The sequence below is a fragment of the Dendropsophus ebraccatus genome, chromosome 7 (assembly GCF_027789765.1).
Source record: "Dendropsophus ebraccatus isolate aDenEbr1 chromosome 7, aDenEbr1.pat, whole genome shotgun sequence".
In the NCBI taxonomy this organism is placed as follows: domain Eukaryota; kingdom Metazoa; phylum Chordata; class Amphibia; order Anura; family Hylidae; genus Dendropsophus; species Dendropsophus ebraccatus.
In genome coordinates, this window is record NC_091460.1 from 102,724,171 (window position 1) to 102,742,413 (window position 18,243).

The 18,243-nt window shown below is 41.1% G+C and overlaps 2 protein-coding genes across 5 annotated transcripts in view; one reads left to right on the top strand and one right to left on the bottom strand.

The window, feature by feature from the left end:
* Positions 1 to 2,076, top strand: part of LOC138797632 (purpurin-like) — a 62,712-nt gene extending 60,636 nt beyond the window's left edge. The window contains exon 6 of the mRNA XM_069978040.1: positions 1,820 to 2,076. Coding sequence (XP_069834141.1) covers positions 1,820 to 1,830 — 11 coding nt within the window. The 3' untranslated portion in view covers positions 1,831 to 2,076. The remainder of the gene's footprint in view (positions 1 to 1,819) is intronic.
* A 1,333-nt stretch (positions 2,077 to 3,409) lies between these two features.
* IDUA (alpha-L-iduronidase) overlaps positions 3,410 to 18,243 on the bottom strand; it is a 95,577-nt gene continuing 80,743 nt past the window's right edge. For all 4 annotated transcript variants that reach the window (XM_069978034.1, XM_069978035.1, XM_069978033.1 and 1 more), the window contains 8 exons: positions 16,539 to 16,718; positions 11,710 to 11,926; positions 9,504 to 9,719; positions 7,301 to 7,422; positions 5,623 to 5,748; positions 5,156 to 5,232; positions 4,755 to 4,855; positions 3,410 to 3,574 (listed from right to left, as the gene is read on the bottom strand). In XM_069978034.1, the coding sequence (XP_069834135.1) occupies positions 3,465 to 3,574; positions 4,755 to 4,855; positions 5,156 to 5,232; positions 5,623 to 5,748; positions 7,301 to 7,422; positions 9,504 to 9,719; positions 11,710 to 11,926; positions 16,539 to 16,718 (1,149 nt within the window). In that variant the 3' untranslated portion in view covers positions 3,410 to 3,464. The remainder of the gene's footprint in view (positions 3,575 to 4,754; positions 4,856 to 5,155; positions 5,233 to 5,622; positions 5,749 to 7,300; positions 7,423 to 9,503; positions 9,720 to 11,709; positions 11,927 to 16,538; positions 16,719 to 18,243) is intronic.

Sequence of the window (18,243 nt, forward strand, 5' to 3'; positions counted from 1 at the left end):
CAGCAGCCACCGCTAATCAAAAGCCAAACGTTCGGGTTCGGATGGACTCGAACCCAAACCCGGTTCGCTCATCTCTAATGTTTAATAACCCCCACACCTCCTGGAGACGAACAATCTGCTCAATACTTATTTACCTTATCTGTCTCCTTCCCTGAATTCTGAGTCTGCTCCCTTCTGCTAGAGACACAGAAAATCGGCTCTGAACATTCGACTTAAGGCCCTATTCCACCAACAGATCTGACGAAAGATTATCTGCCAAAGATTTGAAGCCAAACCCAGGAGTGGATTTGAAAAGAGGAGAAATCCAGTCTTTCCTTTATGACCTAATCTCTTATAATAGTCTGTTCCTGGGTTTGGCTTCAAATCTTTGGCAGATAATCTGTCGTCAGATCTGTTGGTGGAATAGGGCCTTTAGTCCAACTACAAACTCCCTCTTGCCCCCTCCCTTTGGGGACCCTCACGTGACCAGCGTCTCTGGCCAGCTGTCTCTGCACTCTGTCATGTTGATTGTTCCCCTCCTCATAGAGAGGTTGCCAGCATCATAGAATGCAGAGACAGATGGTTAGGGCCGTTGTTTACATGAGCATCCCCGAAGGGAGGGGGGAAGAGACAGATAAGGTAGGTATTGAGCAGATTGTTAGTCTCCAGGAGGGGGTGATTATGGAACATTTATTTTACTTAACCTGATGACCCCTTTAAGAACTAGGGAGGGGTTTATTCATTGCAGCCTGTTGCAAGTTGGGGAACATTTAGTGGGTGTACTTCCACTTGGTATGACAGTATTAATATATCAGAGTATTATAGTGATAGTCTTATTTTAACATATGTTTTATAGATACAGATTGTTCTTAACTGACAAGTATACTTTTATGTACATTACTTAACATGTCATGTAAAATTAAAGGGGTATACCACTCAAACATAACTTTTCATATGTTGCTTCCCATGATGAGACTAGCAATTCATTCCATACTTGTTATTATCTATTCCGTCTCCTTTACCCAGTTTTAAGCGGCTGCTTTCTGCTAAAGACACAAAAAAAAACTATGTGAGCTTTTGTCTCCATCTCCTCCAGTCCCTGGCAGTATTTATCTGCAACTTTGTTGCTTTGTAATGCTGGGAGGGTTAATCTGAGGTCAAGTTGCTGGTGAACTGTGATGATCCCTCCTGCAGTACAAAGTTGCTACAACTTTGCAGATAGGGAATTGTTTACATCAGCTGTCCTGGAAGGGAGGGAGAGGAGGGTGAGACGGAGAGAAAAGCTCACACACAGATTTTTGTGTGTTCAGCAGAAACAGTAGCTCAGAACTGGAGTCGGAGACTGAATAGATAATAACAAGTATGGAATGAATTGTTAGTCTCACCATGGGCAGCGACATATGAAAAGTTTGAATAGAAGCCTGGAGTTCTATATACATGGCTTATATATGGCTTATTACAAAGGCCACGTGAGAGAAACTAGAGTGAACAATGCCCCTATAAATTAATATATAAAGGGAGGACAAACAGGTGCACGTCTCAAATTGTTTCTTGGACACAATTGAACTTCCTCAGGCCAAGTCAGAGACACACTATGTCCCATAGGTTCTATTTATATACTTACCGCCAATAAGTGCATAGGTGTGTATTTCAGAGGACTGGTTTGGTGCCACTAGCTCACTTTTTACTTGGACTATATATCAAGAAAGATGCAGCTAAAGATATAGGCATAATTTGTTCACTCCACTAAGTTCATTAAATAGGAGAGAACTGATGACCGTCTGAACTTCCCGATTGTTAATGTAAATTAAAATTTCTACTTTGTTTTTTTTTTCTACAGGAGCTTGCTAAAATATCATTTCTCCAAGATCATTTTCCATATGAATATGGAACTGGCACATCCTGAGTGAACACAGCTTTAAGAAATGCACAACTTTTTTTTATTATTATTATTTCTCGGTGCAATTATATGTTTTTAATGTTCTCATGTTAGGAACTGTTTAACTGTGTAATGTAACAAGTGTAACAGCGTTCCAGGTCGTCATGCATGTTTTTCATAAGTTTCAAGATATCAGCTCATATTGTTCACCGCTAGATCAAACTATAATTTTGTAAACTTGTTGCATTGACTTTACATTGTTATTTTTCAAGTCTTAATAAAATGTTGTTTTAGAATCTTTTGGACTGTTTAAAATAATGTTTTGTTGATGTTCTGTGTCAGTAAATACTATTTAATAAGCATATAGCAGGACTGTTATGTAACCTACCAGGACTGTAAAAGGAGAAGTCATTGGCCATTTCCAAAATGTGGGGAAAAAAAATAGCAAGCAAGCGTTACTTACTTCTCCCTGTGCCCACAATGCGTCACGTGACTAGCCCCAGGACCCCCACCGGAAGGCATTTTCCCCCGAGTTCTGATGACATTACGACTTGGGGGAAGATGGTCGCCTCAGCTGATGGCAGCCCCCTAGTCACTGGCTGAGCGGCCCATTAGCCGGGTCATAACGTAAGTTCTGCTGGAGTTTGTTATGTTAGTTTGCTATATCCCTTAATTTTAATAGTAATTCTCTCATTCTGGTCCATGAAATGCAAATTTCTAAGATGCTCTGTACACTATAGGTACAATTTATATAACCCCGTATGGCCGTATGGATGCAGTCTATTCTTGTCTTCAGGATATGACAACTTTTTGGGATGGAAAATGGTAAGAAAACAGCAATTTTGAATTTTTGTTTGTTTTTTTTATTACATCATGAAGTGTAAATTTTATTCTGCAGTTCTGTATAATTGCAGCAATACAAAATGTTTTAGTTCTTTTAAATTTTACTGTTTGTACAACAAAAATGAGTAAAGGGTCTTGGAATGTGGAAACAGCTTTCTACTTAATTATTTTATTAGATAAAAAGTGTTTCTGTTGTGTCAAAGTAGTAAAACATAAAAAAATATATTGGTATTGCTGTAAACACAAGGACTAGTTGAATAAAATTATGTTAAAGTATATAATGTACAAACCCCCCAATATACAAAACTTGTATTTATCCCCTCCCCCTTAAAAAATATAAAATTTAGCAAGAAAGTTATATGAACCCCAAAATGGTGTCTTTAAAAAGTACAATTTGCTCCAGAAAAGAAATAAGTCTTCATATGACCTTGTCTCCTTAATACTGCTTGTGACCAGGAACCATCAAGCCTAATTGTACCACTTAAAGTGACCCATAACCATCCCTGGTTATCCACGATCCCTAAAATACCATTTAATGGAGTAAATCTAATTTTTTTCCCTTTCAAAACAATTGGTTTTCTATGGGTATTTGCTACTGCTCTGGACAGTTTCTGACACGGAAAGAGGTGGCAGCAGAGAGCACTGTGTCTGGCTAGAAAGAATACACAACTTCCTGCAGGACATACTGCAGCTGATAAGTACTGGAAGTACTGGAAATTACAAATCTTTATAACTTTTTTAGCAGTAAATATACATTCAGTTGCTAAGTCTCTAGAGTCTTTTCTGTATACTCTTCTGGAGCGCTATAAAGTCCTGAAATATCCCAATAATTAACAGCACGCACTCTATAGAACCCGTACACATCGCCACTTTCTGAAAAGAAGAAAGAAAAAGAAGTTAGTCACATTGTTTTGTCACTGTAGGATCACTATACCAAAGGTCTCTATATATTATGCTATACTGATAGGCGCAGTATGTATTTTCTGTAATCAGCTATTGAGAAGAGATTGTTGTGTTCATCAATTATTTCCACACATTAGTTGTCATGATATTGGTAACAAGTTTCTATAGGCTCTGTACATTAGTTTAAAAGGAAACTGCCAGCAGGGATATGCATATATTAATGCTGCCAATTTCTAGTTACCTACTTGGCTGGCATTCTATAGGTACCTTTGCTGATTTTTGGAAAGAATGATATTTATTTCTGGCTCTTAGGGTACTATTACACGGAACGATAATCGGTCGAATTGGCCCGATTCGGGCGATTATCGCTCCATGTAATAAATACAATGATCAGCCGATGACAACAATCATCGGCTGATCGTTGATATAGGTTCTGACCTATTTTCGTCGGGCGCCGACCGCGCACCGCTACGTGTAATAGCGGTGCGCGGCCAGCGACTGACGATATACATTACCTATCCACGTTCCAGGGCTGCTCCTGCAGTCTTCTCCCCGGGTTCCACTCGCTCTAGCTTCAGAGCGGCCTGTCAGCTGACAGCCCGCCCGGCCAATCACAGGCCGCGGCAGTCACGGCCTGTGATTACCTGATCGGTCTGTCAGCTGACAGGCCACTCTGAAGCTAGAGCGTGCGGGACTGCAGGAGCAGCCCTGGATCGTGGATAGGTAATGTATGTAGTTTAAACAAGGGCTGCAAGGACATTGGTAACAATGTCCTTGCAGCCCTTGTTAAACGATTATCGGGCCGTGTAATAGGTCCAGTAAACAAGCGACGATCTAGCAGATCGCTGCTTGTTTACAGGTATAATCGGGCCCCCATCGGCCCGTGTAATAGTACCCTTAGTGTCACAGAGGCAGGCCTGTGACACTGTCTGCGCCCTCTCCACTCTCCGGCCACCGCTCTGTCTTCAGGCCGACCCCAGCTTATGACTGACAGTGGTCTCACATTGAAATCCAGTGCAGCTGATGATGAGTCGGCTGTCTCGGAGGAGGCGGGGGCGGCCTGAAGACAGAGAGGTTATCAGATTAGTAACTTACTACAAGGATCTCTGATAACATTATAAAGAGCTCTAAACAACACATAAAGACATACCGGGACTGTAAGTAAATAAAGTAAAAAATATATTCCTTGGGTTTATTCTGCAATAGCTAATGCCATCAGGAGAAAACTCCACTTCATACGTCTTCAAACATCTGTGTAAGAATCAGGAGTATAATAAATATAAAGCATTATAACTCATTGTCTTTTTATGTACATGAATATAAAAGAATACAAAATATTAAAAAAAAAAACATGCATAAGGTGGTAAATACTATGGTGGTAAAAAGTGTTAGAATTGTCCATTCTAACAATTTTTTTTTTTTTTTGGCCAATAAAGGTATCACTCCTAAAATACTTTGTTCGCAAGTATTTACAACCATATGGATTTTTCTGGCTAACATGGTACCATATTATACATTTTTTTTCCTAACTTTAAAAAAGCATGCACACACCGTGTCCCCACATATTCATCACTCCAGGTCAGTGCTACTTGTCCTTCAAAAAGGGTAATAAGATCAAGCCGAGAGACCTAAGAAGATTAGAAGAAAAAAAAAGAAATCAGTAGTTCATATACAGAATATTATTTATCAGCTTTTCCTGTCCATGTTCAATAGGAGGACACATAGTATGTGAATATAACAGTACACAGCAGTATGGTGTAAATACAGAAGAACAACAAACCAAAGGTTCTACATTAAAAACACAAACCTATATTTGGGAGGTAAAAACTATGGGGGAAATTTATTAAACATGGTGTAAAGTGAAACTGGCTCAGTTGCCCCTAGCAACCAATCAGATTCCACTTTTCATTCCTCACAGACTCTTTGGAAAATGAAAGGTGGAATCTGATTGGTTGCTAGGGGCAACTGAGCCAGTTTCACTTTACACCATGTTTGATAAATGTCCCCCTATGACTCACCTTTCCAGGAGGAGAATGGGGCTGTTCACATATATGAACAAGAAGCACTGAAGGAACTGGAAGCTCAACCTTCCGAACCATATCACCATCTTTAGGGAACAGAAAAGGGCCCTCCATGATTGGATCCTTAAAAAAGATTTCAGGGAACATAAAAACAAATTTGAATTAAATCTGTAGCATATGTAATAATCCACGTAACATAGTAACCCTTCCACAACCTTGGAACCCCTTCTCCTCTATCCCCTCCCGCTGTTAGAAGCCTTTGACAGCGGCAGGGGAGAGAGGGGAGAGTAAGGAGCGCGCGGCAGCATGCTGGCCTCCCTAGCTAGAAGCCCAATGTTTCCAGTTTCCATGGTTACCATCGGGGCTCTGCGATCACATCGCAGAGCCCCTGATGGTTATCAGAGAATTCTCCTTCTGTAGAGGAAGAATTTTTTGTCTGAAGCCCTATAGATGCTGCACTCGTACTGACCGCAGTATCTATAGGGTCAACTGTCAGCGGAGCACGGCTCTGGTGCTGACAGTTGCAGCGGGTCCTCAATGATAGCCGGAACCCACCATGGATGACACAGGCACAGCTCTTGCACGTGTGTTATCCAGCATCGTAAATTATCGTCGCTGCAGCCTCGAGCATAGACTGCATTGGCGTTGATTTACAGTGCAGCGGGGGGAGGGGGTTAAAGTATACAAAATTATTTCCTCTTTATCTGTAACAGAACCACAATTCATAAAACTACTACATTGTACAGTATGTTCAAGCCTCGGATGGAAGTAGCACAAAGGCAAGAGGTAAGCATGGCGGCACACAAACTAAAGACGATTGTTCTAATCTCATCCATGAAATACCTTCTTTTACCTTTGTTTGCAATTCATGGAACACGCCACTGACTCTTTATAGGTAAAATATGTTATGAAAACTATATTTACTATTACTTTAAGATTCATCAACCTATTGGACTAGCCAGTCCAGGCACCTTTTCAGCTCTCCTTTGTTTCTTCTATCTCTACACATGATACTATTTAGATAAAAGAGGTTATCTAGCATTAGAAAAACACGGCCACTTTCTTCTAGAGACAGCACAACTCTGGTCTCTAGTTAGGGTGCAGATGTTGCAACTCAGTTCCATTAAAGTGAGTGGAACTTCAAGAAAGGCCACCCAGTTTGTGCAAGAATTTGTGCCACCTCCAGCACCTCCAAACCTGTGGCTGAAATGACAGGCTGCTCAGCCAGTCACTGGCCGCGGCGGTGTCACCTCTAGGCCACTGATTGGCTGAGTGGCCTGTCATCTCAGAAACAGGACCAGAAGTGTGAGTGGCAGCTGCAATGACCGAAGAATCCCACAGACAAGACTGAAGGACACCAGGGCAACGTTGACAGGTAAGTATAGAACATCTTTATTATTTTACACCTTCTGCATGGGCATCACTAACTATATATATATATATATATATATATATATATATATATATATACAGCCCTTGCTGTGCGATAATTGAGCTGTAGCTAGCAGATCTGCGATTGCTTATTTAGGATATCGGGACATACAGTATAAAACGGCCCTTAGACTAGGCAGTCGAAATATGAGCCAGATCAGATTGTCTAATCCAACTTTAGACCTACAATTAGTTGACTTAATTTACACTAACGCATATTAAATGTGGCGTCATGTGGGTTTACCTCGGCATTACGTATGTGCTTAAATTCTTCAACAGAAGGGAAATCTGGACTTCCTCCCTTTTGCCATTCCAAAAATGGATTTGTTAATGTGTTATCCATGTAGTATGTTACATACATGAGATCTAAAAACAACAACAACATTTCAATTCAAATAATAAAATAATTGTTTTTCTTTTAGCAAAAAGGAAAATGACTCAACAGCACTCTCAAGGGGTTGGCCATCACACTTTTTTGTAAAATTCCAGTAATGTTTATGGTAAGGTATTTATTCAGTGGGTGCCTTCACTGACGGCCCATTCTTACAGTGACAGTCTTCCTCCACTGATCCTCTGTCTTAGTGTCAAGACAAGTGGCTACTCCATCCCTACATGGTGTCCTATGGAGGAGCACGAGACGTACACATCACGCTACATACTCTATATCATTACATTGCACTCAATCAAATAGGGCAGGTGCAGAGTAACGTGTATTGTTACATGCCTCTCCACACACAGGAAACCATGTAATATCCATTTTCTCCCAGGACAGAAGTGGGCATTGATAAATGAGCACCCAGTGAGTTATTAAGATGGACACTATGTTCACTGTGACTTCCTATAACGCTCGCCCATCACCCAGTGACTTGTTATAATACTTACTCTCCACTATACACAGCCGACTGGCCGCCTCCAGGAAGCAAATCACCTTATATAGAGGGAGGAGGGTGGTTGCTGACATCACAATGGGGTTTGCAGCTGATTGGTCAGGCGCAAGGGATTATGGATTTCCCAGCATTATAAAGACCGTAGAATAAGGCCCCAATATAAGGTCCCCAACGTAATTCAGGCCTTAGAACTGTGATGGCGAACCTGTGGCACATGTGCCAGAGGTGGCATGGAGAGCCCTCCCTGCTGCCAAGCTCGCTATAGATCGCTCCTTTCAGGTATATATGCTTTTGTACATACACCTGAAAACGGTAGACTTGCTAAACTGGGAATTAGTATTGGCTTGTAAAATGGCTATCACTAACCCCTGAATTATTACCGAAGTACGCACTGCCACAGGAGTACTGGGAACAGCAGTTGGACTCGGAACGTTAAAAAATGGTTGTAGCAGGCGCATATAATTAGGCAGGAAGGGGCCAAAACAAATGGCCCTTCCCATCCTGGTACTAAACCATAATTTAAAAAAAAGCATGTAGAACCCCTCTGTGTTTCATAACCAGCCAGGTAAAAGACAGTCTGCTACCGCCTCAGACGCAGAAAGCCATTTTTTGCTGCTCTGGGTCAGCTGTTACCCTGATCTTCTCAGTATGCCTGTGGTGGTGGGAACTGGGGTAATAATTTGAGTTAGTAAGTGATAGTCGTTTTACAGGCTACAAGGTTCGCCATCGCACAGTAACAGGCTCCTGGCATAATACAGACCCCAGTATCAGGCCCCCAGAATAATACAAACCTCTCAATAAGACCCCAGTATCAGGCCCCCAGCATATTAGAGACCCTATAATCTGACCCCAGTATCATATGCCCAGGATAATGCACACCACAGTATCAGGCCTGGAGCATCATACAGACCCTAGAAAAAGACCCCTGTATCAGGCCCCCAGCATAATACAGACCCCAGATTCAGGTCCTCAGCATAATACTGATCCTACAATAAGCCCCCCATTATAATATAGACCCCAGAATCTGACCTTAGTACAAGGCCACTGCATATTATAGACTCAGAGCCCCAGTATATATCAGAGCCCTATTGTATTATAGACTTAGGTCCTAATATCACCCCAGTGTATATTATTTGTAATTATTCTTCCAATGCTTTAAAATGTATCTGTCGTTATAACTTTCAAAATCTAAATCAACAGTAGATGTGATATAAAGCAAGTTTGCAATTTACATTCATTATTTTTTTTTAGTTAACATAGAAAACATGGCACTTCCTGTGTTTAGATATATATATATTTTTTATAAGAGTCTAAACACAGGAAGTCCAGTGTTTCCCAGGCCATCTGAGCACTCACAGAGAAGGCAGCCATGTGATTGAAGGACACTTTGAGCTGTGACTTTCTGTACAGGTCAGACTTCATGTGTTTAGTCTCTTTTTTCTGCAACCAGCACAGGTCCAAATAATAAATGTATATTGCAAACTTGCTTTATATCACATCTACTGTTGATTTCGATTTTGAAAGTTATAATGACAGCGACACTTTAACGCTGCTGTTCACCTTTTGACTTTGGGAAATGTGTTAGATTTAATGTTAAGAAATTGATGTCAGTTGATGTTCTGTTGTCATCCGAAGCATAGAGGAGTATGGTTGACTGCCAGCTATCAGCCTGATCTCCATCCTTCGGTTCATGCACGCTTGCTATGACACCCACAGTACTATCATTGCTGGATGTATGCATGTCCCTGAGCATGTAAGTGGAGATCTCTGCTTCTCCTGAAAAACATAAAACATTCATTTACTACTTATGTTTAGATACATGGTACTTGAAGTCTGTCAGTTCTTTTTACCCCAATGAAACAACAATGGTGCTAGATAGGTGACATATAAAAAATTGTACACATATGTCCTATTCCCTTCACACGGGTAACATGAATGTAGAATAGAAATTTCTGCTATGCTGCCAGCATGGAAAGGGGAAGGTCAGGAGAACTCGGTACAAGGAAAAAACATAAATTACATCACACCATGGGGTCATGACCAAAGTAAAGTAACAGCACAGTTATTGCACACAAGGATATAACAATGTTGGAATAATGCACCCATTCATTTTACCTAACTGGCATAGTAAATGGAAGTAGCTACATGCTGAAGACCACTTTGATGTCACTATGCAGCTGATTTAGCTTTACCTAGATATGTGGTCAAAACAATGGAAACTGCTGTTAAATGTTTCCAAATGTAAAATAATGCACTTGAGGAGGAGAAATCCTCTGAGTATCATATCGGTAGTTCTGTGTTGGCAAAGACTTCAGAAGAGAAGGATTTAGGGGTAGTGATTTCTGACAACCTTAAAATGAGTCACCAGGATAACCAAGCAGAAGGGAAAGCTAATAGTATGCTGGGCTGTATAGCTAGAGATATAACCAGTAGGAAGAGGGAGATTGTGATCCAGCTGTATAAAGTTCTAGTGACATCACATCTGGAATACTGTGTCCAGTACTGAAGCCCTCACCTGCATAAAGATATTGATAAAACAGGATGGGTCCAAAGACAGGCTACAAAAATGGTGGGTGTGAGGCCTAAAACATATCAGGAAAGACTTGAAGTGTACCTGTTGTTATAACTTTCAAAATCTAAACCAAAAGTAGATGTGATATAAAGCATGTTTGCAATTTACATTAATTTTTTTTTTTCCGTTATCTTGGAGAACACGGCACCTTGTGTTTTCTGACGCTTTTTTTCCTCAAAGAGTGGTCCATCTGATTGGTCACAAAGAAGGCAGTCATGTGATTAATGGACACAGTGAGACGTGACTCCCTGTTCTGTCCGGAATCCCTGTGTTTAGTCTGTTTTTTCAACCAGCACAAGTCTAAAAATCTGCCTTCAGGAGACTGGACCTGTCTTTCTGGTAAGTTCAGCTTTGTTTTACAGCATGATAACAACAAAGAAAATAACGAATGTATATTACCAACTTGCTTTATTTCACATCTACTGTTGATTTAGATTTTGAAGGTACACTTTAAGGTTTTGAATTGTATAGTCTGGAGGAAAGAAGGGAAAGGAGGGACATGATCGAAACCTTTAAATATTTTCAAGGACTAAATAAGGTTCGGGAGGGAAGTGTTTTTAATAAGAAATTGAACTCAAGAACAAGGGGACACAGTCAAAGGTTTGTTGGGGAAAGACCAGAAACAATATCTCTATGTTATCTATCTGCAACTCACAATTCGTCGCTTTGTCTTTGCATGCAATAACTGACTTGATATTACTCCAGTAATGTTAAAGCTATTTAAAGGGGTACTCTGGCCAAACTTACTTTGCAGTAAGTCCTGCCACCTGAAGTGTGATGTCATGGAACAGCTGCGTTCCAGTGCCGCCATTCTGTGCCGTGACGTCAGCTGCAGTGCAAGCCTCTGTCTAATGAGGACAGCGGCACAGCCTGGAACAAGAGATGTCTACTACAGCTGACGTCAAGGCACAGAATGGCGGTGCTAGATCTGCACAGCTAATTACAAAGAAAGCTTGGCCAGAGTACCCCTTTAAGCTTGTACTCTCTAATTATCCCAGTGAATTTTCCTATTAACTTTTTTTTTTTTACTAACAATGGGATACAATTCCTGACCATGCTGAAAACATTCAATAAGTGGCATCTGACTCTTCTGATATGCTGAAGAGGGTTTCCTATTTCTCACTTTATCTAAGTGTTCGGATATGCTTGTAAGGCTAATAAAACAAAACTAATAGGAGTTGACCACAAACATACCTAGTAAAGCCAGCAAGCCCATTACAGTTAACACTGGTTTTCTCACCATCTGGACATGTGGGGGCTTAGTGTTGTTCATCTGGAATCTTGCAGTCAGTGTCCTCTGAGTAAAGTAGTGAGGGTAATAGTTCATGAAAGCATTATCGTTACTTAGCAAAGTGTAATTCATGCTGGACTCCCCATCTGAATGCAGGAAATCCAGGTGCTGATCTATTACCTAGAGACAAAGATTACAATGAAAGTAAAAAAAAAAGAAAAGAAAAGAAAAAATAAATTAAAACAAAACATGAAAGTATATGAATTATTAAAACCCATCAAGGTCATTGTACTCATAAAAGTATAATATTATAACTCCTATTATAGTTTATATAACAAGTCCTACAAGCTCCATTAGATTCCAGCACATTTCTGCATTACAATTTTAAAGGGAAACAGCAGGATCTAGAAGAATCTTAACCTGCTGATAAGTTCATATTATGTATGGGATGATGAGGATAAAGTTATGTTTCTTACCTTCATCTTTAGTGCCATTTCCATGCTATAAGCGGTTTAATCCATATGCTAATTAGGAATTTTAGTGCACTGGGGGCGGGTCTACGGCCCCTGATGAACTGATCCGCCGGCCTCTTCTGATGAATATTAGCAGAGCAGGTTGGCTGGGGGCAGATCAGTGCACTGGGGACAGTAGCCCAGCATCAGTGAACCAATGTGCCTAAATAGCGTAGGGGTTAAACTGCTAGAAGCACAGATTTTACTGTGTCAGAAGAAGTAGAAGGAACCAGTTTCTAGAATTATTACCCTTTAACTTTTCTATGACCCATAATTCAAAATACATATAAGGTGGCATTACACAATATAAAAAGAATTTATATGTGTATAAATTCAGTCAAATGCATTCTTATAACCATTTCAAAGTTAAATTGTGCCCCAAGAGCAGCTTCATCTTAATCCTATTCACATTAACTTGCTCTAACACCAGGTTTAGTGCAAATATGTGCTTTTTATTAAAATTATGTATTTATTTTTTGCAGGGTGCAAACTAAAAAGAGCAAAAATAGATATATAAAAAGGTCAAAGTTAGCTGTGGGGTTAGAGTAAAGGTCAATCTCTTTGAAATGGGTGCAAGTATAGTAAATGCTTTCCAAATGAGTGGCTTGAGAACTGTGCATATGGCAACATACATGCATAGATTGTATTTCCATATGGCAACATTGTATTGCTGGATTCTATGAACTGATGTAAAACTCTCCTGTAAATCCTTTAGTAGGCTTACCTCCCTGCTAATCAGATCATGAAAATACTATAGCAGCGGCCCGAGATAAACTCTTTCCCTACAGTTCACACCAGATTCATAACAAACCCAGGCATTTTGACGTCACGTGTGCCATTTGTCAGTCTGGTTTTGCCACATTTTTATGATTTTTATACATTTTTGTAAAAAATTTAGTAAATATGTCACCAACTGTAGTGATAACAGCCTGAATAAAGCCTGACAGACACTGACAGCTCCAGTCTCCTTAAAACATATTTCCTTAATACTAACAGCTCATTAACCCCTTCATGGCCAAAGGTCATTGATGTCCGGCTGTCCAGGTCACAATAAAGCAATTTTCCTCCTAGCCTTATAAGAGCCATAATGCTTTTATTTTTCCACCTGGTTGAGGGCTCATTTGTACCATGATCTATAGTTTTTATTGGTATCTTATTAATTGCCTTTTATTATATTTTTCTCATAAAAGTTTTTAACCCCTTCCCATCAGTAATACGTAGATATATGTTCCTGCTGCACATACCAAGTGCAGCAGGAACGTATATGCACGTTCCTGACTGTGAAGGGGTTTGGTGTGTGCGGTCCCACACACATCAGTGTCCCGGGAGCTGAGGGTAATGAGAGGCAGCTGCAATCCCGCAGCTGCGTCTCATTATCTCCTTAACCCTTTGAGGACCAGGCCCAAAATGACCCAGTGGACCGCGCAAATTTTGATCTTAGTGTTTCCGTTTTTCCCTCCTCCCCTTCTAAGAGCTCCAGCACTCTCAGTTTTTTATCTACAGGCCATGTAATGGCTTGTTTGTTACAGGAATAGTTGTACTTTGTAATGGCGTCTTTCATTTTACCATAACATGTATGATGGAATTCCAAATATATTATTTATGAAGATATAAATTGGTGAAATTGCAAAAAAGAATGCAATATGGTAACGTTTGGGGGGTTCCTGTGTCTACGTAATGCACTATATGGTAAAAGCGACATGATACTATTATTCTATAGGTCAGTCCGAACACAACCATATGCAGGTTTACACAGATTCTCTAATGTTATAAATTTTTTTAAATGAAATCCTTTTTTTTGGCAATTAATTATAAATAAAATGGGACTATTGTGACGCTTATAACGGTTTTATTTTTTCACCTACGGGGCTGTATGGGGTGTCATTTTTTCCGCCATGATCTCTAGTTTTTATTAATACCATATTTGTGAAGATCGGACGTTTGATCACTTTTTACTATTTTTTTTTTATATATAATGTAACATAAAATCGGTAATCCACGCACTTTTTTCCCTCTTTTCGTGTACGCCGTTTACCGTTCGCAATGACGCTTGTTATATTTTAATAGATCGGACAATTACGCACGCTACGGTATATTATATGTTTATTTGTTTATTTATTTTTATATGTTTTATTTATATAATGGGAAAGGGGGGTGATTTCAACTTTTATTGGGGGAGGGTTTTTGGGGTAGTGTATTGGTGTTTTTAACTTTTTTTTTTTTACACATTTGAAGTCCCTTTGGGGGACTTTTACATACATTAGTTTGATTTCTACACTGATGAATGCTATGCCATAGGCATAGCATTGATCAGTGTTATCGGCGATCTGCTCATTGAGCCTGCCTGTGCAGGCTCAGTGTAGCAGATCGCCGATCGGACCGCACGGAGGCAGGTGAGAGACCTCCGGCAGTCCGTTTTACCGATCGGTAAGTGGCAGGGGACTCCCCCTGTCACTTACACTTAAACGCCGCGGTCGTTTAAGGAGTTAAAGGAGTTAAGGAGTTGATGACACGGGGCAGCGCGATCGCTGCAGCGTGTCATTACCGGTGAGGTCCGGCTGCTGATTGCAGCCGGCCCCCACCTGCTATGAAGCGCGCTCCGCTCCGGAGCACGCTTCATAGCGGGAGTAACACCCAGGGCGTACAGTTACGCCCTAGGTCGTCTGGGGACAGACTTCCATGGCGTAACTATACGCCCTGGGTCGTCTAGGGGTTAAACACCGCCATCTATAGCGATCCAGGCATTTAAGATACTCAGAGACAGAACAAGTATCTGTCACTGAGTGATTGAGACCCCCGCAGCCATGCTGCAGGGGTCCTAATCGCATATATCGACGGGCGGGGGTAAGCCTCTTACCTCCATCCTGTCAGATTGGCCATCAATGCATAGAGTCTGCTCTTAGGCAGGCTCTATGCATGGATCCCCGATAACACTGATCTATGCTATGCTATGGCATAGCATATATCAGTACATGCAATCTAATAATTTCATGTTTTACAGTGATAATAAGTGTAATAGTGTATTAAAAAAAAGTTTTTAAAAGTATAAAAAAAAAAAACCTATAACCCCCCCCCCCCCCCAATAAAAGCAAAAAATTTTTGTTACACCAAAATGACATTAATAAAAGCTAGAGATCATGGCGCAAAAAATGACACCTCAACCAGCCCCGTAGGTGGAAAGATAAAAGCGCTATGGCTCTTAGAAGGCGGGGAGGAACATTGCATTAATTTGACCCAGACTTTTGTGCATCAAAGGGCTCTGTCTTGAAGGGGTTAAAAATAAGCAATCCTGTTTTTTTTTGCTTAGGCTCTTCACCATGCGGGAACAATATTGTTATATATTGGACAATTCCATATGCTACAATACCCAAAATATATATATTTTTACATATTTTAGGCTGCGTTCACACTACGTATATTTCAGTCAGTATTGTTGCCCCTTATATTGCAACCAAAACCAGGAGTGGATTAAAAACACAGAAAGGCTCTGTTCACACAATGTTGAAATTGAGTGGATGGCCGCCATATAACGGTAAATAACTGCCATTATTTCAATATAACAGCCGTTGTTTTAAAATAACAGCACATATTTGCCATTAAATGGCAGCCTTCCACTCAATTTTAACATTGTATGAACAGAGCCTTTCTGTGTTTTTAATCCACTCCTGGTTTTGGTTGCAATATGAGGACCACAATACTGACTGAAATATATGTAGTTTGAACCCAGCCTTAATTTGCATAATGGGGTGATTTAAATATTTATTGGGGGAGGAGTTTGTAATATTTTTTAAAACTTTTATTATTTTTTTGACACTTCTTAAGTACTCCTAGGTAACTTATACATGCAATCATTAGATTGCCTATACTGATCAACGCTATGCATAGCATTGATCAGTATTATCAGCGCTCTGCACATAGAGTCTGCCTGAGGTGAGGTAAGTATTCTTTCAGAGTCTGGCAGGGAAACTGTCATATTACAGTTATGCGGGCCCCGATCAGTCACTGACAGCCTTAAATGCCGCAGTATCTATATATTACTGCGTTTAGGCGTTTATGGCAGGCAGCTGTATAATCTCGGATCCCCGACTCCTGGGACATTAATGTGTGTGGGACTGATCACACTGAAGCAGCCCTGCACACATTAAAACCCCTTCCCCACATGTTAAAGTTTTAATGGCAGCATTTCGGATGAGGGATTGTTATTTAAGGGGTCTTAGAAGAGTGCGACTACTTCTATTAATCCTGTAATAATAATGATTAGATTACATCCATTTTCATACCTTTATTACCATGGCTGCATATGTAACATCACCTCTCCAAGACTGGGGTGTAGACCAACCTACTAGAGGGTCAGCCTCATCATTGTATATAGGAACTGATTTGAACTCTGGAAAGCGTTGTTTAATTTCACTAACAGTGTCGATTTCTTGCTCCAAAATACGAAAGGAGCTTCCTCCGCCCTATAACATGAAAAACTTACATAGTTAATAATGCAGTATCATAGCTGTACCACATGAGGGCAGTCAGATAAAGGAATATTAGAGGATGGAGTGAAGACGGCAGCGTGAAGGCTCAGAGGTATGGGAGACTGTGTTTACTAAACAAACATTATTCTAAAGGAAAAATATTTTTGCATTGCTCTTTATCGCAACTTTCTTCTAATATAAAAAAATAAAAACATAAACAGAGAGAAGTTTCATTTTGAGTGGGGTTTTCTGGAGTGAAATTCAATGCTTAAAAGTTAATAAAAAGATAAGGGTGCTCCCACACACACTTTGCGGCACATGTCATTTTTTCCATGCATTTGCTTTTTTTCTGGCATTTTGGACTTTATGTGTGAATGGCCTTTTTTCTGTTTAGACGTTTTTATGTGCTGAACTTTTTTTTCCCTCTGCCATCGTATGACCTAGCTGCTGGACCATAAAAGGTGACAAAAATAGAAGAAAAAAATGGCATACGCACAGCAATGGCGTTTTTAACCCCTTAACGACATCGGGCGTAAGTGTACGCCCCCGCAGCGTGGTACTTAACGCAAGCGGGCGTATACACTTACGCCCGAAGTTTACCGGATCGCTGTGTGTAAACACGCGGCGATCCGGTAACGATGGCTGCTGTGATACACAGCAGACCATCGTAGCTTGTCGGCACGGGGGGAGGATTACACCCCCCGTGCCGACAATTGATGTAATTGGCCGATTTATTCAAATCAGCCAACTACATCGATTTTCCGGTTCCCGGGTCATCGGTGACCCGGGGCCCCGGAAATCAATGGTGATTGGTGCTGTCGAGACAGCACCAATCACCATCAGTGTGTATGGTGAAGGGGGCCACGGTGCCACCCTCCCGATCGCCGCTATTGACCAGCTAAGCCCGGCCGGCCAATGGCGGCGATCTAAGTAAAAATAAATATTATTACTTTGCTGATTAGTGTATCAGCCACCGTCTGTCTGCTGATAAGTACCACATAAGTGCGGCATTTATTAGCAACTCCTTTTTTGGCGTAGGTCCCCCCCCCCTTACAGTTAAAAACACGTATAAAACACTACACTACCCCACATTACACATTACATTACTTCAAATAATGTGATGATGACTTTCCACCTAGGCATCCAAGGAGGACACCTCAGGCTGCCCCCCAGACACGTCATCCCATCCCGCCCTCTGCCACCCAGACAGGTGACCCCATCCTGCCCCCTTCTCCCCAGACACGTCATCCCATCCCGCCCCCTGCCCCCCAGACACATCATCCCATCCCGCCCCTTGCTCCCCAGACACGTCATTCTATCCTGCTCCCTACCCCCCCAGACAGGTGACCCCATATTGCCCCCCGCCCCCCAGACAGGTGACCCCATCTGGACCCCAGACCCCCAAAATTATCAGCCCCAGATTCCTGGCTTTGTGGCAGCGGCAGGAATCCAAATTAACCCCACAGGTCTCAGACTTTTTCAAGCTCTATTTCTCTGGTGACCATGTAAATTTGATGGT